General features: G+C 40.3%; 4 protein-coding genes across 5 annotated transcripts; 3 read left to right on the forward strand and 1 right to left on the reverse strand.

The window, feature by feature from the left end:
• Window positions 1-845: 845 nt before the first annotated feature.
• On the forward strand, window positions 846-2,519 carry LOC115812514 (E3 ubiquitin-protein ligase RNF31-like; the record flags this gene model as incomplete). Its single annotated transcript, XM_030774992.1, has 5 exons — window positions 846-1,093; window positions 1,348-1,494; window positions 1,990-2,145; window positions 2,247-2,315; window positions 2,442-2,519. Coding segments are annotated over exons 1-5 (648 nt in total), but the record flags the coding sequence as incomplete, so codon positions are not given.
• Window positions 2,520-2,586: 67 nt separating this feature from the next.
• On the forward strand, window positions 2,587-9,038 carry LOC115812077 (E3 ubiquitin-protein ligase RNF31-like). The gene is made up of 18 exons (XM_030774564.1): window positions 2,587-2,793; window positions 2,887-3,046; window positions 3,181-3,323; window positions 3,482-3,633; window positions 3,910-4,131; window positions 4,319-4,606; window positions 4,899-5,084; window positions 5,407-5,613; window positions 5,692-5,865; window positions 5,983-6,081; window positions 6,253-6,342; window positions 6,566-6,680; window positions 6,842-6,954; window positions 7,167-7,283; window positions 7,534-7,582; window positions 8,063-8,159; window positions 8,303-8,468; window positions 8,986-9,038. Exons 1-18 carry the CDS (start codon window positions 2,589-2,591, stop codon window positions 9,031-9,033), a joined length of 2,631 nt encoding a protein of 876 aa, XP_030630424.1. The 5' UTR covers window positions 2,587-2,588; the 3' UTR covers window positions 9,034-9,038.
• Window positions 9,039-9,879: 841 nt separating this feature from the next.
• On the forward strand, window positions 9,880-14,863 carry irf9 (interferon regulatory factor 9). The gene is made up of 10 exons (XM_030773933.1): window positions 9,880-9,937; window positions 10,376-10,432; window positions 10,823-10,945; window positions 11,196-11,376; window positions 12,000-12,148; window positions 12,292-12,385; window positions 12,533-12,595; window positions 12,942-13,346; window positions 13,716-13,831; window positions 14,018-14,863. Exons 2-10 carry the CDS (start codon window positions 10,376-10,378, stop codon window positions 14,147-14,149), a joined length of 1,320 nt encoding a protein of 439 aa, XP_030629793.1. The 5' UTR covers window positions 9,880-9,937; the 3' UTR covers window positions 14,150-14,863.
• Window positions 14,864-15,039: 176 nt separating this feature from the next.
• On the reverse strand, window positions 15,040-18,375 carry emc9 (ER membrane protein complex subunit 9). Of its 2 annotated transcripts, none has more exons than XM_030773934.1 (6): window positions 18,225-18,375; window positions 17,276-17,472; window positions 17,003-17,079; window positions 16,702-16,771; window positions 16,453-16,547; window positions 15,040-16,018 (listed from the first exon to the last, which is right to left on the reverse strand). In XM_030773934.1, the coding sequence occupies exons 2-6, from the start codon at window positions 17,468-17,470 to the stop codon at window positions 15,838-15,840; spliced, it is 618 nt and encodes a 205-aa protein (XP_030629794.1). In that variant the 5' UTR covers window positions 17,471-17,472; window positions 18,225-18,375; the 3' UTR covers window positions 15,040-15,837. The 2 variants fall into 2 exon arrangements, with proteins under 2 accessions (XP_030629794.1, XP_030629795.1); XM_030773935.1 differs by having other exon boundaries at window positions 17,276-17,504.
• Between the last annotated feature and the right edge of the window lie 2,593 nt (window positions 18,376-20,968).

Consider the following 20,968-nt stretch of genomic DNA (forward strand, 5'->3'; position numbering starts at 1 on the left):
GTAATTGTCGCGATTCGTTTCAGTTCGCAGTCTTATGACGTCTGCGCGAATGCTGTGTAGTTATACGACTTTAAATCCAGAGGAGAGGGTTTTCCAAACCGAAACCAGTGTAAGGTTTCTTCCGCCTGGAGGTCCACACTAAACTGACTGGGTCGATGGCGCAGCAGTAGTCCACAGATCAGGAGAACACTCAAACAATTTACCATTCTTTCTCAAAAAATACGGACGTCTTCAGGTAATAACAGCCATACCGATGATTAGGCTCATGTTACTACTAGTGTCTTTTTAAATGAAACTTTCTGTTTCGTCCTACCTTGTTAATAATGTCCAGTTAACTCTTCCTAACTACATTTAATTCAGGAGTATAATATATGTCGTATGTTTTTAAGCGCACATGGTTCTGAATGTATTTGTAAAGTGTTCAACTGGAGGGTTTTTTTTTTTTCAAATGTCAGTCATAGCAGTATTACTACCCCACAACAAAGTAATGTCAACTGTGTTAGTCGTTTTACATGATTTTATGTAATTTATCGAACGCTGGGTGTATTCCCATGTCTGAACGATAAACTTTTAACGACTAACGGACTAACGAATATGAAATATACAGGTAAAATATGACTCACCCATATGGTCAAGGCTACCTACAGGTGTGATAAATAGAGGTGAAGGTACAGTGTAGGAACTGTAAATGCCATGTGACTATCTACAGGTACTGCAAAACTGCAAAGTCTCTCTCTCTCTCCCTTTCTCTCTCTCTCTCTCTCTGTTGTATCTGCACGTATTCCTTTAAGGACAGTCTGAATGATTTTCATATTTCCAATTCAGTATATATGAAATTCAATCAGTCTCTCCACCCCAATTCCTCTCACCAGGAAATTCCTTTTCATCCTGGAAAATGGGCTCTCCTTCAACTGAGTTTGAGGAGCTAAGACAAAAGGCGGAGTCTCACCTTGTGTCCACTGGCTCGGCCCAGGAAGTGAAGGCTTATGTTATGATGCTGGCTGAGACGGCTCTTCCTCTGACTACCAAATATCAGCACATTGACACCAAAACCCTGCTGTTGGAAAATACTGCTGGACAGAACAGAGAAGAGGTGAAGACAGGGCTTGAGCTTTAGACATATTGTGGGAGGAGGAGGTTTGAAGAGATTGAATCTATTTGGTATTGGTCCCTGGTCTGATGTACTTTATGGTTCCTCGTCATCCACCATCTTGTACTTTTGCTGACTTGGTTTCTGGTCTCTCTGTCTTTCGCAACCTCTTCCCATATCTCTTTTTCTACTTTGTACTATCTCTTACCCATTCGTCTCTCTCCTAACCCCCTTCCTATTCTTTATCTTTCTCTTAGGCTTTGGACTCCTTGGGTAAGATGGTGAAGGCACTTAATGTTCTAGAGAAATACGGCTGTAATTTAACCAATCCCACCAGGCCCAAGTACTGGCGCATTGTAAAGCATAACAACCCCATCTTCAGGAGCACAGTGGACGCCATGAAGGTAAAGATCTCCACGTTATACCTCCCTTTCATTTCATTCACTTTCAGTCTCAACAGAAATAGTTCTTAGTATTCTTCAGTAGACTTTTCAGCAATCCATTCTCCACCATTTCTCTTACCTTTAGGCTGAGAATGGGGGACTGAACTGCGACTAGGGGACTGAACTGTCTGAACTAGGGACTGTGTTTTCATATCCATATTAATTATATAAATCTTGTCGGTTTGGTGCCCAGTTTTTTCAACAATACTGATTAAAGGCTTCCAAGCTAATGTAGCTCAAGCCATAACATTTGACATGATAAGTAAGCATTACGAAGTATAATATAAGAGGCATTTAACCTAAACCCATTTCATATCACAGTTTAAACACTGTCTGAGTGGAGTGGTCATCTGTCTATCTCAGGATCAATGCAAAATCCAAAATGAGATGCTACAAAAATGGATGCCTTTAACTGATAGATGGTTCAGGTAACCTTTAACCTTGCTTGTTCCTCAGCGTGGAAGGGATGTGTTGCATCTCTATGGTTACACCACTCAGCTTCCGGATGGCCTCAGCTATCCAGATGAGGTCACGGAGCCAGATATTCGAAGAGTTGCTGCAGTAGCCATAGAGGTCATGGTGTTTCGGGCAGAGCTGGACTTGCTTGTCAAGGTGAAAGGTTTAAATTTGGATCAAATTTGTCTGACTTGTTAGCTGTGAACTTTTCTGTGATTTGTATGAACTCACAATAATACTTAACCTGTTTTATCTAGGGATCACACCCACATTCACGGTTCTTTGAAAGTATTTTGCCTTTTCTTGGACAACAAAAACATGAGACGGTCAGTTTAAGCATGACTAATGTCATCCTCATTATCATCATCATCATCACGATTATGATCATTGTCGTCATCATCATTATCGTGATTCTACTGTCTTTCTCACTCTCTCTCTGTATCCCTCTGTAGGAGGGGGCAGGGATCACATCAGATGCTGTTATATTTCCTTCCACTAAAACTGAGGAGACGAAGTCTGAGCCTCCTGCCCCCCCACCCAAACCTAAAGTTAAATTTGTACCGGTCCGCACACCCCCTCCAGTCCCTGCTCCACGCCAAATGCTCAGACCAAAGCAAACCGAACCTCCTGCCACACCCTGCTCACCGTCTACTCCTACAGCATGTGACATGTGCGGAGAAGCACCCTCCTTCATCTGCTCCAACTGTGGCTCCCTCCCTTACTGTGAAAGATGTGACGCTGTTGTCCATCGTCACCCTGAAAAAGTCGCTCATAAGAGAGATCACATATCACCCTCTCAGAAAGGTAAAATGAGTTTTTTTTTTTCCTCATATGTTGTGATCTGACTGTCTTGCAGGATATAAAGCGTTTAAATGTAATCTGTTTCTCCTCTTACAGAGAACTGCGCTATCTGTGGTTTGGCTCCTGTTGCTGCTAACTGCCCAACCTGTGCCCAGAGGCTGTGCACAGAATGTGACAAACTGCGTCACTCTCACCCCGACCGGAAGGGTCACAGAAGAATGCCTGTGAACATAACCAAAGCTCCAGAATCTTTACGGTTAGATGCAAGACTTAAAGGCAGAAGTGGTCCCGTGTGGTACCTTTAATGTGTCTGTCAATCATAGTAGAAAAACCTAGCAATGTACTTTTGGGTCTTTCAGCATATTTCACACACCATGTGGATTTTCTCAGGCTGTCTTTCTCATCGTGGGAATGTACACAGTGCTCCACTGTAAACCACGCTCGGGCAGTCACGTGTAGGAGTTGTGGACGACCACCTCTGGGTAACGCTTCCCCTGCTGGACAAGAGGCCTCATCCCCCTCTACTCCATCAGGTACATGACTGGTACCTATATTTCTTTTGCGGAATGTGATGTAGTGCGTTGATTGTCATCTGAAACAGAGAGAGGTCAGCGTTCGTTACAGTCTTTTTCCATAGGATCAGAACTATCAACAGAAACCTAACTCTACTCCCTTCCCGCCTCCCTCCCAGAGTGGGAATGTAAGAGTTGCACAATGGTGAACTCAGGTACCAGCGTTCTCTGTGAGGTGTGCGAGCGTCCACGTCTAGCAACACGGCCTCCGATAACACCTGAGCAACTCTTTCCTCCCAAACCCAATCCACCAGTGGATACAGAGGCAGAGGTTTGTTCAGTATCTTTCTGCTGTGCCTGTGAAACTTTCCACAGGAACATTGTTGCAGTTTTTCCAGAAAGCATGTGACCTGAGTGTGCGACAGTAAAATATTTTCTCGCGAACTGCGTAGACATGACTATTAGGCTTCCAGAAGTTTCTGACTGCCTTTCAGACGAGTTTGTTTTCTAATGTCATGCTGTCGGTCTAGTTTATCTGGTTAATTTCCCTTTCTTGACCTCATCTCTTCTCATCTCATTTAAATTTCTTTGCCTCTCTCTCTCAAAGTGGACGTGCAAGCATTGCACCTTCGTCAACTCTTCGCCCAGTGCTGTGTGTGAAATGTGTAACCTGTCACGCAATGAACCAGTTGTGAAAACAAACAAAAGTCCACCACTTGAAAACACTATGCAGCACTTTGAAAAGCCCCAAGTCCCGCCAAGGCAGGTGGACCTGAAGAGGCAGGAGAGCATGCGGAATGAAGGACTTACACTCATCCGTTATATCAGAGTGGGTGACGACTTTTTTTTTTTTTTAATCTATACATTTTCATATCGGCTCTCCAAATAACTGGGTATCTGACTTATCAATATCTCTCAACAGTATTAATATTCATTTTTCTGCAGTTGTATATGAAAAAATCTGACTGAACATGAGACCTGTTCTCTCTCGTTCTCTCTTTTTCTTGCTAAATAAGGATGGAGAAAAGAGGGGGATTAGTCCCGAGGAGGTGTATGCTGCCCTTAACGTTTCGGGAGGCAGTAACGTGGACCCTTTTGACTGGCTGCAGTCTGAGTTACCGCATCTGCTAGATGAAATCTGTGCCGTGGTCGCTTCCATTCAGGACAATAAAACTGCCAAGGACGGTCAGCCACAAAGCGGGGAAGTATTGTTATCAAGAGCAGAGGCCAAACAAGCCTGGCTTGACGCAGGGGGCAATACTGAGAAAGCTGTCCAAAAGTTACTGAAAAGCAGACAGGCAAAGGTGAGCAATATGTGAATGAGGTTAATTAAGGCAGACTGGTAATGACATGGTAATTTCAATGTGGGATTCTCAGCCCCTGGATCTGCTTGAAATCACCTGCTTAAAAAAATACGTGTAGTGTGTTTGTATGAGCTTTATATGAACTTGTTTCTGTGTACATATAAGCTTTGTATCTGTGTGTGTGTGTGTGTGTGTGTGTGTGTGTGTGTGTGTGTGTGTGTGTGTGTGCGTGTGTGTATGTGTGTGTGTTTGTGTGTGTGTCTATGTGTGTGTTGTGTGTGTGTGTGAGCAGACACGTGAACTGCAGTCTTTAGGCTTCACAGACCGGGTGAAATGTGAGGAAGCACTGAGAGTGAGTGGAGGGGACTTGAATGGGGCTTTGACTCACTTACAACACCCCCTACTGGAACCATTACGTCAGCGCATCTGGAGTGAACAGACAGAAATCATCATAGATCCTAAAGACCCTGATAAAGAGGTTTGTGGCACTATCTGTGTGCATAATAAGTCAAATCTCCATTACTGCATAACATTTGCTGTAATTAATACTGTAAACATTTCTCTCCATTCAGTTACTGCTTACTTGGATAACAGGGCACCTTCGTACGTAATACTGAAAAATGTTGAGGCGTTTGCACAGTGTGACAAAACTAGTAAATTTTATGATCCCCATCAGCCACATAGACTGATATCAAATATAACTTTTAAGTATATGAAAGATGAAAATAACTTTACAGTTGAAGTCCTCTTGCTTGCTCTCACTCTTTCCCTCTCTTTCTGTCGGTCTCTCTTTTCTGTAGAAGACGTGTCGGAGACTGCTTGCGCTGTACGACCTGCCGAGCTGGGGTCGCTGTGAGTTAGCATGGTCTCTACTTCAGGAACCTGGGGCTGAGTACACGTTAGACGATGTCGTCCAAGCGGTCAAACAACACCACGACCGCGACTTCGTCCGCCGCATGCTTGTTCAGGATTGTGCAATTTGCTATTGCAACTTTCCGTTTAGTAAGGTATGCGTGCTTCTGTCAAAGTGTGGGTGTGTATATTTATGTGAACAAGCCTATGACCTGTCTGTCTTTCACTCGCAGATGGCATCTTTGATATCATGTCAGTGCTCCATATGCAATGAATGTTTTCAAGAACACTTCACTGTCGCTGTGAAAGACAAACACATCAGAGACATGGTGTGTCCAGCCTGTGGGGAACCAGACATCAACGACCCTGAAGCCCTTTACAATTACTTCTCTATCCTGGATTCACAGGTAGAGACTCAGAGAGAGAGAGAGAGAGAGAGAGAGAGAGAGAGAGAGAGTTTGCTGACAAAGAGCTTAATTTTTACTGTGAAGTGCAGAGTTAATGTGCTTTTACATATATTTTAGCTGAAGAACTGTCTTAAGCGTGACGTGCATGAGCTCTTCATGAAGAAGCTTGCAGAATACACGCTTATGCAGGACCCAAAGTTCCTCTGGTGTTCCCATGTAAGTTACTGCTTTCACGGTGCCTTTGAAAGGAGGTGTCAGATGGTGCTTTTGATGACCTCAGTGAAATTAGCTTAAATTCTTTGTCCAATTTCTCTCTTTCTTTGTCATTCTTTGGTTACTGTTCTTATCCCTGTCTTATTACATTCTCTCTGTGTGTTTCTCCCAAAGTGCACTAATGGCTTCATCTATGATGGAACGCAGCTCAAAGTGACCTGCCAGGCTTGCCATAAGAGCTTCTGTTCAAAGTGCAAGAAACCAGTGAGTAAACAAGGACATGAAGGAAAAGCAGCCATTTTCTCTAAGATGTTTGTCAATAATTCTCTCTCTCTCTCTCTCTCTCTCTCTCTCTCTCTCTCTCTCTCTCTCTCTCTCTCTCTCTCTATCGTTCTCTCTCTCTCTCTCTCTCTCTCTCTCACTCTCTCTTTCTCTTTCTCTCTCCTTCTTTTCTTTCTTTCCTTCTTTATATCTCTGTATTTTTCAGTGGGAGGATCAGCATGAGAATGTCACTTGTGAGCAGTTTCAGACCTGGAAAAGAGAGAATGATCCAGAATATCAGAGACAGGGTCTAGCTGGTTACATACGAGACAATGGCATCAGTGAGTTCAACTATGATGTCAAGCTATCATAAATAAATACTACTACGTAATTGCAAGGTTATGTACTGGAACTTATACTGGAATTGAAATAATTAGGGTATCTTTAATCGGATATCGGTAGTATATTGACATGAAGGGTATTTCTCTCTTATCTCTCATAGAATGTCCAGGCTGTGGATTTCAGTATGCTTTGGCAAAAGGAGGCTGCATGCATTTTACCTGTTCACAGTGCAGGCATGAGTTCTGCAGTGGCTGTAACGGCCCATATCACAAAGTAACCACTTTTATTTTCATTATTCTTGCACGTTTTTGTGTCTCTGCCCAGAGCAATACTAATTTAACTATTTGTATTTAGCTCTCAAAAATCTTTTTTCCTCTTACCTATTACATCCACTTACTCCTGCTTTAACCATGTCAACACGATCTTTTACTCGCCGCTTTGTTTAGGTCCCAATGCTTATCTTTCATACTTTCTCTCTTTTTCAGACAGGATGCCCTGTGAGAGAGTGCACCATGCAAAATGGGCTGCACGCACACCACCCCCGTGACTGCCTCTTTTACTTACGTGACTGGGAACCACCAAGACTTCAAGCCTTACTACAGGTACTCAGAGAAAGAGAATGCTAAATACGAAGGTGACATGTCATCGGAAACTAGTGAAGGACAGTTCTGAAAGCAACAGATGGATAAATGGGGGTTTGTGAGGACATATGGGGAAAAAAAAGCAAGATACTGCTTTTATGTTGAAAAGAGAGAGTCAAGGAAGAGGCACTGTTTAGATCAGACTTAGCTTCTGTGGATTGTCAACAGTACTGCACAGTGTATTCATGTGTATTAATGGTCCTGTTTACAGAAAAGTGGTGTTGAATTCAATACTGAACCACCCAATGGAATTCAGACAGGTAGGACAAGTGCGACTGGTATGAGTTCTATTTTCCTCATTCTCTGTCTCTTTTGACAAGTCTTACATTCAAGTCATGACTTTAACTTCGGCCTATTACAAGGGAAATCTTTTCCTTTTCTTTTCCATTGTCAGTTGTATATCTGTCCACTAGGTTGGACACTTTTTCAGTGACTTACATCTGTGAAAGTCATTCAGACATTGCTGAGATTTCAAAACACTTCTTCCATGATGCCACTGTCTGTTTAATCTAAATATCTGTTTCGTGTTATATTTATTATCTCTGATCTAATTCCATCTTGTCCATTTCCAGAATCTCAGTAAATTCTATTAGTAGTTTGCATGCACATTCATCTCCATTTGCAGTGTCGGCGCAATGTAATATGAAGGCCAAGATCAGAAGTCAAAATCTCTCTCTCCCTCTCTCTCCCTCTCTCTTTCCTTCTCTCTCCTTTCTCCTCTTTATATTTCTCACTGTCAGGAGAGTGTGGAGTAATGGAGCAGAAGGATGAGGCTGGACAACATGTTGACTCTCCATGTGGACATGAGGTTGCCCTTGGGCACGCTGGACTTTGCGAGTGTGTTTTTAGAGATGCACCAAAACAATCACTGATTTTATACCCAGAAGCAAAACTTTTCAATATTTCTGTAGCTATTGTTTATGTTTGCATTTGTTTAAGTAATAAGTTATTGTTTTGTTTTTGTTTTATTTTTTATTCAGTAAACACTACAGAGAGTATCTGGTCAGCCTCATCAATGAGCATGCCCTCGATCCCGCCCCACTCTTTGATAAAGATGAATTAGTGACTGCCTGCAAGAGATATTACATAGATCATACACAGGAAGACAATGAGGATGATGTCACATATCACAACAGACTGTTGCAGGTCGGTCAGAGATGCAGCTCTCATACAGTTCACTTGTGACTTTGTCCAAACAATGACTGTGTTTTGTGGTGTTGTTGTTGTTGTTGTTGGTGTTGTGTTTTGATGTTTTTGGTGTGTGTGTGTGTGTGTGTGTGTGTGTGTGTTAACATTACAACGTTTTCCTTAATTTAATTGGTATGAACTATATCAATATAGTAATTTATGTCAATATCAGTAGGCGATTTGTTATTTTTTAACAGGGGGGATGGCCCAATGGCCAATAGGGGAGGTGGCTCAGTGGTCAATCACACTACTCTATAGAGTATAGGGGAATGGCAGGTCAACAAGGGGGATGCATTTTGGTCATTTTGCTAACGAGGGTTATGGCATCCCCCCCTCATCCCCTTACAAATCGCCTACTGGTCAATATGAAGTGTAATGATGTGGTAAAACACCATTAAGTCCTTAAGAATTGTTTTGGTCATTTTAAGAATGAAGCAAAAGGATTTTGTGTATTCTGCTTCTCTTTCTGGGACAGAAACTGATGGAGCTTCCGCTTGGAGAAAAGATTCCTCGGAAAAAGTGAGAAGAGAAAGGAAGAGGGCAGCCTTGAGAAAGAGTGTTATATGCTAGTGTTAGCTTTTCATTATAAGAGATATATAAATTCAAGCAATAAAAAAATCAGTCAACTAAAACATGGAAAATGTTTCCAGGAATCGTTAAATGTTAGGGTTAGGGTATACTTTGGACTTGATTGACTGCACTTCTACATTTAGTCATTGCAAGTGATGAGATGTTAATTACATTGTAACTGCTTCATGATATTTTCTCACAATTACACAGTGCTTGTACTGTGATCTGATAATGCTGTGTATTATTGATTCTTTGTTTGTCATAGGTAAATTGCCCAGACCAAGTTTTCACTGTCAGTGTTGTCAGTTGTACTTTGTCCTAGTGCAAATATAAACAGACAAAGCAAGTTCTCTGTCAACAAATGCTCATTTTTATTTGTCAGTGATAACTAAAGGCATATCATTGCTTGGTCTCATTGTGTCAGAGGGATGTGGTCTATGCCATGTGATTTACTGCATAATACAATAAACACAAAGGTGTTTTAAACTGAAAACGTGTCTTAAATATCAGTTCTTTGTAACATTATGTTGCATTAGCAGAACTAAATATTTAAATGATATTCAAGTTGAAGCATACAGATTTACAGATACTCTTGAATTTATCTAATGATACATTGCATACAGTTGTAAGGATTCTTGGCAGAAACAGTTGATAGCTCAGCGCCCTCTAGAGGCCTCTGAGTCTAAAGGCGCGTAAATACGTTCTGAAATGTCACGTGATTTCTGGGAAAGGGAGCGACGATCTTATTTGCCGTTGCATTAGGCTTCGCTCTAGCGTAGACCTCTGTGCAGTATTGGAACTTTTGTGTGATAAGTTGATCGACGCTTATTTGGAATTAGGAAACGCAAGTGAGGAAGGTAATCGAAACTTAAGTCAAATTTTCCATGATTATATGGAGCGCGGTTATGTGCACATTTTTGATTGCTAGTGGCAAGTTATGGCCAGTATTTAAATAATATTCGATTTATCGCCAGACAAAGTGTAGTGCACAGCAGAAGACTTAAGAAATTCCGACGTCAAATTTAAGGATTCTGGGGCTAATTATCACATGTCATGCGTTAGAAACAGTTTGTTTTGAAAGCATGTGGTAGCTGGTCATATTTTATGAATTTGATCTTGTTTGTCCATATGTTAATTTAACAGCCTAGTAATTTAGGGGCAAACAGGACATAGACATAGCCTTGATAACTCTGCTCATTGGTAAACTGTATATTTTCTAAGGGTTTTTATCTACTCTTCTTTCTCTATGGTATAATGATTATTCTGAGAGGCAAATAACTTCTCTCTTGTCGCAGATGGCATCTGGCAAAATTCGATCCACGCGCCGACTGCGGGCCTGGATGGTGGAACAGGTAATGGGTTGGGGTTTTTTATGTGTCAGTATGTTTATTCTACAAAAGAGGAAGCAGTTTGCATTTACGACAAGGCAATCAGTCTGTTTTCCTAAGGTCGTACCGATAGTCCAAACCCTTCCAAGCCATTAGTAGCGCCTTTCTGTGGTTTGCGTACCTGACATCTGGTCAGCTGTTCGAGTCAGTAGTGGTTGAAGATTGTATGTTTATGTTTGTCAATAATTCTAACTCATAATTTGTTAATATGCGTCACTAATTTACTCACTGTATATGAATACAGGATACATCTTTGGGAATGTCTCTGAATAATAGTGTTTCCATGTGGATGTAAGTGACAGCAACAGCACTGTGAAGACTAATGTTAAATGATTCAACATTATTTTGCGTCAGGTGAACAGTGGAAAGTATCCTGGTTTAATATGGGATAATACAGAGAAGACTATGTTTCGCATTCCCTGGAAACATGCTGGCAAACAAGACTTTCGCAGTGAAGAGGATGCTGCAATATTCAAGGTAACAGAATGTGTCTTGCACCTTTTCTTTTTTTTTTAAATTATTACTCTGTGCTTTGTTTCTCTTTCTTCACAGCTTTTTTTTTCCATCGACAAGGAATTTCATAGGTTTGCAACAGTGATTAAGAATCTGTTAAATTCAGTAAAGAGAGGCATTACTCATTTCATCTCAGAACACGAGTGAGGAAGGGGATTGTGTAATTTAACGTGTGATATAATGACTATAATGCTATAATTGCTTCCCCCAACAGGCCTGGGCAGAGTTTAAAGGGAAGCTGTCAGAGGATGGGCGTTCTGATCCCGCCTCCTGGAAGACCCGTCTCCGCTGTGCACTGAACAAGAGCCCTGAATTCAGTGAGGTCACAGAGAGGTCACAGTTGGATATATCCGAACCATATAAAGTGTACAGGCTTGTACCAATGGCAGAACAGGGTAAGCAATAAGATTTCTCAAATTTTAAAAGTGTTGTTCTATGGTCTTTTGAAGTAATAAAATCAAACAAATATCTTAGGTAAACTGCATCTATTAAAGAATGAAGGATTCACCAGAAATTCCCAAATGATGTGCTAAGAACATTTATCTGTGTTAATGGCACTCCTCCCCTTATGCTGATGTATCATTGATTTACCTTCTAACATTATGTCAGATGGGTTTTTTTTCATCTCACTATGAAATTATGTCTGTCTGTCTGTCTCTCTCTCTCTTTCTACCTCTTTCAAAATTGTTATACAGTATATGCCTTACATCTCATTTTTTCAATACTTATCTATAACATATTGAAGAACAGAATGTATGTCATAGCTTGTGGCCTGTAAGGTTTGCTAGGTAACAAATCAAAGCAATCAACACATTAAACATGTAACATAGTTTATGGCAGTTATAACATGTTGATTTATATCCTCTATGCTGATTTTGCATCCATTTTTCCAGTCTATGCTGTAAACCAGGCACATATATAATATAATTGTGCAAACTGTACAATTAGTGCCCAAGGCAAAACACAGCACGAGAAAGGCAAAGAATTCAAATGAACAGATTAATCTTTCCTTTTAAAGGTGTGGCTGAAATGAAGAGACAGGGCAGAGAGAGAACCGTGAAAAACAAAAAGAGGATGAAGAGGTACAGCAGTGAATCAGAAAGTGAGGAAGATGTCCCTGCAAAGCAGATCAAAGAGGAAATTACTGCCGTTCAGCCAATCACTATGGTAAACATACATGCCAGTGACGCAGGCAATCCTCACTAAGGAGCTTTTTTAAAGGAAGGGCAGGATTACTTATATCTCAGTGTCTTGTTGTTTAAAACACTTGAACCTGTTTTCAATTAATAGTCATGTGAATTGTTTGTCAGTCTGTACAGGAAGTTGACACCAACACTGCAAATGAGATCAGTTTACATCCTGAAGAGCTGACAGACTCCATAGTCACCTTAAAGAGCGATGGGGGTGAGTTTGGTTTCTCACTTGTCTACCATTAAGCCTCGGAGATATGTTACATTTCCTTACAGTTTACTCTCAGGAAAAGGTCAATTTGAAAATAGGGGCAAGTGGGTGACTGACATGCTCATAAAAGAGTGTGTTCTTTCTCTCTAGTTATCAATGAGATCCAGTTGAACTTCACGATTGAGACCATCCCTCCCTCTGCAGCTACTAGAGGTGATTAGTAGCTGGATGAAGAACGTTTGTCCTTTTTGTCTTTGTATGCTGTTGTTTGTCACTGACATCCTGTTAACACTAAGCTCTAGTTTATTTTTTCTGAATCCGAAACCAGTGTGGTGAGCTGTGACCTAAATGCTTGCTATCTGATAACTGTAGCTGCCCTTGCAATCTGAACCAGAGTTCAGAACAGTCAGATTTTTGCTCAAAAGAACGTGAGCTACCACAACTTGACCTTACAAAGTCTGCATTTTCAAAGTTGACAGTGTTCCATTTAGTATTATAAAGAAAGATGTAGAGTCGTTGATATGAAAATGAAGTAATCTTTTATCTCTCGCTCTTTCAGAGCTTCACTCTTTCCTTGTCACAGTACACTATGTGGGGCAGGAGGTTTTGCGACGGGAGATTGTGGGTAGTGACTTCAGAATAGCCTTTCAGCCATGCTCCCCGTTGCCACCGTCTCCGCCTTCACTTAATGGGACCGTATTCCACCGGATACCTCTTCCCGAACCCCCTGCTGAGATGACGTCAAACCCAGACCTGGGCCCTCGTCTGCAGGCCATCTCCACACTCCTGCCATTCATGGAAAAAGGAGTGGCCCTAACTTCCACAGGATCAGGAATCTATGCCAAACGCTTCTGCCAGGGAAGGGTGTTCTGGAGGGGTCCACACACCACCAAAGCCGGGCCACACAAGTTAGAGAGAGCTGGGGAACCCACAATGCTCTTTAACAGAGAAACCTTCAAACAAGGTGTGTGATAGCATACGTTGAGCAAAGGTTCATTGTGACACAGACACGCAGATCTACACAGACTCACACAGACAATTATCAGACGTGTACCTGATGTCAATATTTACAAAGGTAATAAGTTATACATATAGTGATTAATTATAACTCCATATAATAAAAAAAAACAAAATAGTATGGTGTGGGTATCACAAAACCTTTTGCAAACAGCCACAAAATATGTGGATAATTGTCTTTGATGAACATCTTAATGGTAAAGAGTTGAGAGTTTTTGTCCGTCAGTTAAAATAAGCATGGCACAAAATATATTAGATGAGTTACAATGGAACATTTCCAAGGTTTCACATCATCTGCCGGTGTTTGATTTCTTAGAGCTGGAGAGTTTCCGTACCACTGGAATTGCACCACCTCAGTCTAGCTTTACTATGTGTTTTGGAGAGGAGCTTCACGACACAGATGACCCTTCTGATAAGCACATCATAATAAAGGTATAGTGGAGGAATCATCTTTCCTTTTAATGGGTGGAATTTAATGCATTACTGTGAAGTGTAAATTGAAGAAAATAATCAAATGTTTTTCACTGAGGGACCCAGTGGGACTTCAGCCATGGGTTCACCTATCATTCAACCCTCTCGTCCAGTATCTAACTTGACTTGCTCTTTCCATCTCCTCAGATCTCTCTTCCCTGGGCTGAAAAGCAGACAGAAGATGCACAAGTCTTCAGAAACTCCATAAATTTACTCCATAACCTGGCCAGCAGCTCACCAAATGGAGAGGTCACTCTCAACCTTGTCCCAGTGCCCTGAATTCTCTGCATTCCAAATGGACTTTGGAACATGTTATCCTGAAATCAAATCAAAACTCTCAAAATTAACCATCGCCTAAACCTAGCATGGTCCTGACCAAGTCAAGGAGGGGCCAACAGACCATAGTACAAGCACCACGTTAAGACCTTTGGATTCATCACAAACTTTAAACTGCCTGGAATCCACTAGTGTCCTGTGATAATGTCACAGTGTGCATTTTTTTTTTATTACTTGAAGTTCAAAGTGCAGTCACCATAGCGACAGGAAGTCAGCAGTGGACATAACAGACTGTACTGGGGGCCTTTACATGTAATCTGTGCTGATAATGTGCTATTTTTACAGTATCTTTTCTGTATGGTTTGGGAATAGGATGACTAAAAGAATTAGATTCCATCTACAAGTGTTAAAAAAAAAAAACACTACCCTATACAGGACAACAGTGAACACCACTTAATGCATTGTCACTTGAGACTGGCACAGGGCAGGCTGCAATTCCCTCACAGTGGCAGATATGATTTTCACTGCCACCAATGTGTAGAGAGTGGCTCCCCAAATTATCTTTTGATGCAATATATCTGTATATAATTTAGTTTTCGTTTGTCTTGTAGTGAACATATTTGAATACTAAGTAGAGAATAGGTGTCATACCTATAAAAATACACTTAATCAATGTGATAAACCTTATCAGTAGATGCAGTTAAATAAACAGTAATACATGGCATGATTTATTAAATATTCTTTATATTTCACAAAGAATATTGTTGTCCATGTAAGCATATTATTTCAGCTCAGTCATAGTAATGTGATTAAATGTTGTGTTGACTTTTCGCTCTAGAACAAACCCTTCTACTATTGTATTTACTCCCCCCCCCACCCCCACCCCCCTCCCGTGTCCATATCCAACTAGTCAACGATGTGGTGCATTCAGCAACAGTTATAGCTGTTTAATATTGCATTAGATGGACTGTTCTCAGCTACATTTGAAGTTTCTGTACTGTTGTGTCACTCACTGATCAACCCAGCACGTACATTTCTGTGATAGTTCTATGAAAGCATTACGAGGTGATTAAAAAAAACAGATGACAAACCTGAGAGATTTAGTACAGTCATTTCAATGCTGGCCATTGAATATCCCAGTTCTAAACAACATGCCATGGTGACTGAGTCATCACTGTTGAGGAACAGGAAAGAGGATGTACCACACAGAACACAGAAAAGAAATGGAAGTCTAAAAGAAAAACAAAAAAGTGTATTTATAAACACGGATTATATTTATGCTCAAGGGTCTTGTTACATGTCCCCTCACTATGTTTGTAGAGAACAGAACATTTCCAATAAATTTCATTCATACCAATAATTCTTCAATGTGGTGTGCTTTATGGCTTTTGATGCATTTGGTGAAACAAATAGTGTTAGATATACAAAACGTGAAAGCTTAAAAACGTCATAAATTAAGTAACAGATCATTTTACATTAGCTATGTACTAAAACTGATAAAAACCAGTGTTTCCTCTCTGGTTCTACATACTCCTAGACCTTTGACACTTTTGTTTGTTCTTAGCTCAGTCTAGGAACATCTGACACACCTAGTCAAGCACTTGAAGAACAGTTGAGTTGAATCGCATCAGTGCACGGTTCAAAGGGGTTAGGCTAAGAAGGCCAAGAGGGACAGGCTGAGAAACAGGACTCTACACGTTGCCATTGGCAGGAGAGACCAGTTCAGCTATCTTCGCATTAAGCTTCTGATTGGTCCAGTCCTTTGTTATGTCATCCAAATGGGTGTCAAAATCCACTAACATGTTGTGATCTCCAGACTCTAGTAGCTGACTGGCTATTGAACGAATCTCTTCCCACTGCCGTAGCATTATCCTGAGCAAGAAAGGATATTTGCACATAGGTATGAAGATAAACAGCTCATATGTTGAGATACTAAACATGAAAAACAGATGATGTTGCACAGAGCCCAACACAGTCCTATGTTCATTAGCATGAATGAGTGAAACTCAAGTAATTATGGTCAGTTTCTCAAACATTCCAACAGAATAAACATAATTAGACACCACTGTGTTTACAATCAGTAAGTTTTTAATCACATGGTGTTGATGTTTACAGAAATGGTAGGATGTGCAATCTGCAAATATATCACAAGCGTAGTATGAAATGCGCAGATGCTGAATATAGCATGGAAACCTATCCAGTCTTACATACCTACACCTGACGCTTTATAAGCTCAAACTACATTGGTGAGGCTATCCGAAGTACAGGACTCCCTTTTTTAAATTCATTTTTAATAATTTACTTACGTGTCTTTATCTTTTAGAATCCAGCGGGAGTCTTTCCGTTCATACATCACTATAGGTGGCACTCTGTAACCTGGACACAATTTTGACCCATCAATCTGTAAAATACACGAACAGCCATTAAAAATTACAACAAAAAAAAATGAGAGTTTTGCCACATTTAATGACAATTCTTTGATTTACGTTACACTTATTAAGAGTTGACAAGCAAAATGAAGATTCTAGCTTCAAAACAAGAAAAAAAAAAATTACCATCAACAGGACAGCATTACTGCACTGTTCTGCAATCTTGTCAGCAATCTTCAGTGCACATGGTGTTGGGCTATCCAGGTGTACACAAGAAACAGATGAGGTTTGCAATGTTGTGAAAAATTTAGAATCTGGCGAAGAAATATTGTGTACTGTGTACAAATCATATGCACAATTATTAAGTAACAGCTGTTAAGTAGGAGAAAAGTTAGCAAAGCAGAAAGTCTTAGACAGGAGACAGGCACAATGTAAGAGGGAAAACAAAGAAATGTTTACAGTCAGAGCGATGGATAGAAAAAGATACCTGCTGTCAGACACACAGGCATTTGCCTGATAGTATCCCACAATCCTCTGTTGTGTTTGGGAACACCAGACATCCACCTAGTCCAAAGAAACCAGTTTTACATCAATCAAAACATGACAATTATGACACAGTTTCATTGGAATAACCAGTGTGTATACCCAAAAACCATAACATTCTGTCAAAGAAAATTATTCCTTTAAAAATTGATTATTCATTTGAAATCTACATTACTCCTAAACAGGCATCACTAAAACTGAGTGGCTGTAAGCCTACCTGAGTAATGGCCAGCTGTGTGATGGGAGCCAGAGGGAGATGAGAATGTAGCAGAGGCACACAGTCTGTGACACACACAGCTCCTCCAGCAGGACTGGATGACAACAGCAACCCATTCACACTGCAGCGAGGGAACAGGCAGGAATGCAGATACATCTTCACGTAGGCCAGACAGGACAACTCCACTTCACCCATTTCTGCGTGAGAACAGGGAAATGTTTTGAAAAACCTGCAGAGACATGAAAAAAAGCCACTAAAATGATTTAGACCATTAAAAAAAGTAGGCTAATTTAAGAATCTATGAATCTTGAGCAACTTACAAGCCACTCAAAGCTTGTCAGGACAAACTGTACTTAAGATGTACTTTAAAAGTAATACAAGACAATGAATTTTCTAAGAGATAACGGACTGCAGACACGGGCGAACAATTCCGTTCAACGGCGGCTGAGCACTACACGGACTCTCTTGAAAATCCACGAGTTTCGAAAGCAGAACATCGCTGACGCTAGCAATAGAACGACGTTTTCTACGGGTAGCTGACCATCCTCATTTTAAATAAGAACGATTCCTCCAATACCTGATTTATAGAAGCCCAGTTTTCATCCCCCATTAAGTACATCCACGGTTCTGTATTTACCGAACGTCAGCATCACAGCCACAAGCATTCGGTTTATCCTAGGTAAGCACTGTCTGCACACAACTGTCTGTCCAAAAGCACTTCTCAGACAAACCAACGGACATACGTAACATTAATTGTTCTCCTGGTAATAAAAGGCAGTTCGCATCCCTATTTTTCAATTTTGAGAGGTCGTTGCCCTTCGTAACTTAAAATATTTTTGAGCTATGCCTATTTACACAATGGTAGCGTTTTAAGAGATCAGACAATCATTTTGCTATGCCAGATAGCTTAACGTACAGGCTTAAAAACATACCAACAATCCAAGCCTACCGTAAGACTGATGCAGCTTGTTTGGAATGGCAAAAACAGAGAACGATACACACTTGAAATAATTTCTCAACGTAACATTTCAGGAAAAGCCTCTGGGAAATGTCATGAGGCAAGCTAAAGCACTTTTTAGCGGTCTAGCCCCTTGTGTCAGGCAGCTCCCTACTGCTACGAAATGAACCCTTTCACACTTCCGGGTTCAACGCGATGTAAATTACTTCCTGTTCCACGACCTAAGAAGGTGCATTGTGTTCCGTTAAATCTCCCGTTAAAAGCTATTGAGCAGACCTGCAGAGTTCCTAGATCTAACAGATCTAAGGATGTAAAATTAACCAAGGATGATCATGAGGTCTACATATAAACTGAAGAGAAATGGATGATATTATGATGAAAATTAATAATTTTTGTTTTTTGCAGTTGATGCTAATGAACTGGAGATGTAATTATTCATATTCAGCTTAGTAGTGTACACATGGCTAAATAGTACATTATGATAATGTTTACAAAAAGCACACCTGACATCAATCTTTATTAAGCCTGAAAGAAATTGATTGGATGGACACGTATAGAGCAATATCTTTAGATGAAGCCCCCTTACTTTATTTTAGATGTGGGTAAATATTCCAGACGAATTAGCCACACCGGACAACTTTCCAGTTTGCATGAAACATATTTTTAATATATTTAGCTGTAGACTTGAAGATTATAAAGTCAGTTGTTACGTACAGTTTTGAGGATGATACATCCGTTATTCCACAGAATTGTAGGGGACAGAATATGTAATAAAATTTGCGTGCCAGTCTGGCCTGTTGAACAGTCAAAGGTTACCTTAACTGATTGAAGGTTACAAAGTATTTTGAGACCTGCTACTTCCATGTATGTGCAGCTCGAGATATTAACATGACGTGATGCTTAAGTTCATACAACAGGGTTTGTATATGCTCTGTGATATGAGTTGTATTGTGCCGTAGTTGATTTTGGCTATTCAGATAGACACCTGCTGGTCGAACTGTGTAACAACACAATCTGCCTCTAGTACTGACTACGTTTAGACTCCGTCAAAGAATTGGAAGTCATCACTGTAGATATGTCTGGGTCTCGATTAGAATGTAAAATATATATTGTTTAAAACAGAGTCTTATGCAGTTATGCATTGTGTTTTGTTATTGCTGTGCTCATTGTCATTATTGTGCACAAAAGAGAAGAAAAAAACTAATTTCCTTCACTGCAGACATAAACAGATTGCTATTGTACTTATGTCCAAAACACGCTGTATCATCTGTCCTCTGTGGATATTCTACAGAATAAATCGAGAGAGGACACTCACTCCTCCTTGTCTGTGTGTCATTAATCTGACCATTATCATAACTCCCGTTATATCTCCAGCAATAAAAGAGAAGTGGATGTTGAGGACTGTATGGTAGGAGCTTCAGTGATGAACGCTGCTCAACCTGTTGACATTCCGGAAGGAACAGCAGGACATACTCCTTGCACTCATTTTGGAGCGTTAAAAACTCTACCACTGACTACAGACCATCAGCCTGTGCTCTACTAATTCGTATTTTCAAGTTTCAGTATTTCACCTGAAAATGCAACATTAATATGACACTAATATGACATTTTAAATAGCATTAACATGACATTTTCATTTTAATTGTCAGCCTCATGTAAGAATGGTATATATTCTATTAGACATTACTAGGCCTACTTATCTTATGATTAGAGGTTTCAATGGGACACAAAGTTAGATGTAATCAGACCACTTTACACTGAGAGACTAAGTCATTTTAACTATCACATTCCCAAGAGAAACCATGGAAACCAGAGTGGATTTTGTGGCAGATGTTTCATATTTCACAGATGTGTTTTATATGTTTCACATTTATGTTGTTTTATATTGTGTTACATATGTATATTTGTTATACATGTTTACAGTTGCCATATTTAGAACTGCATTCACAGAAAAAGAGTGTTAACCACACCTCTCCACTGTATCAGCTCATGAATACATATGCCACTCTGCCTGTTTCAGCTGTCGAGAGATCATGTTCAAAGCTGAAACTGGTCAAAAATAAACTGAGAAATCAGTGTGGTCAGGAGAAGACCTCCTTTTATTGTCGACCGAGAGAGATATCCCGATGCAGATTTTTTTTTTTTTTTTTAAGTTTTGCTGCTTCATATGTATGGTGTATTGTATTGTAGTAGTAGTTTAACATCTACAGTTGTGTGTTCTAGAAAAAAAAAGGTGTGCATTTTTGTTTATTTCCATAGATTTAACCAGGGCCTAAAATTAGCATCTGCCACTCGCAGGGCGGTGCACCGACATTTTGGGGGGCAGGTGCTCAAGTGAAAAAAAAGGGGCAGCCCTCACATAATTATTCATAAAAAAATAAAGTTACATCCAGTTGCACATCCTTTACTTACTTACATACTTATTTATTTGAATACTCATACTCATGCAAATGTTTAATACTCAACAGATTACAAAATTATCAATTCACACAGAGACGATGGTCTTTAGCATTTACTATTTCTACATTTTTCACAAGGACAGGCAACAACAAAGAAAACAATGCCACACTGGGCATGCTTTAGTGGGTAAGACTGCTTGGTGAGAGTAGCATTACAACAGTAAACCTCACCAGACCGTAACTGTCAGCGGCCCAATTTCAAGTACCCTACATAGCTTTTTCTGCAGACAAATTTTAATGGGCTAATTGTCATTTGGCAATGTTTTAATAATATTT

The sequence above is a fragment of the Chanos chanos genome, chromosome 5 (genome assembly GCF_902362185.1).
Source record: "Chanos chanos chromosome 5, fChaCha1.1, whole genome shotgun sequence".
In the NCBI taxonomy this organism is placed as follows: domain Eukaryota; kingdom Metazoa; phylum Chordata; class Actinopteri; order Gonorynchiformes; family Chanidae; genus Chanos; species Chanos chanos.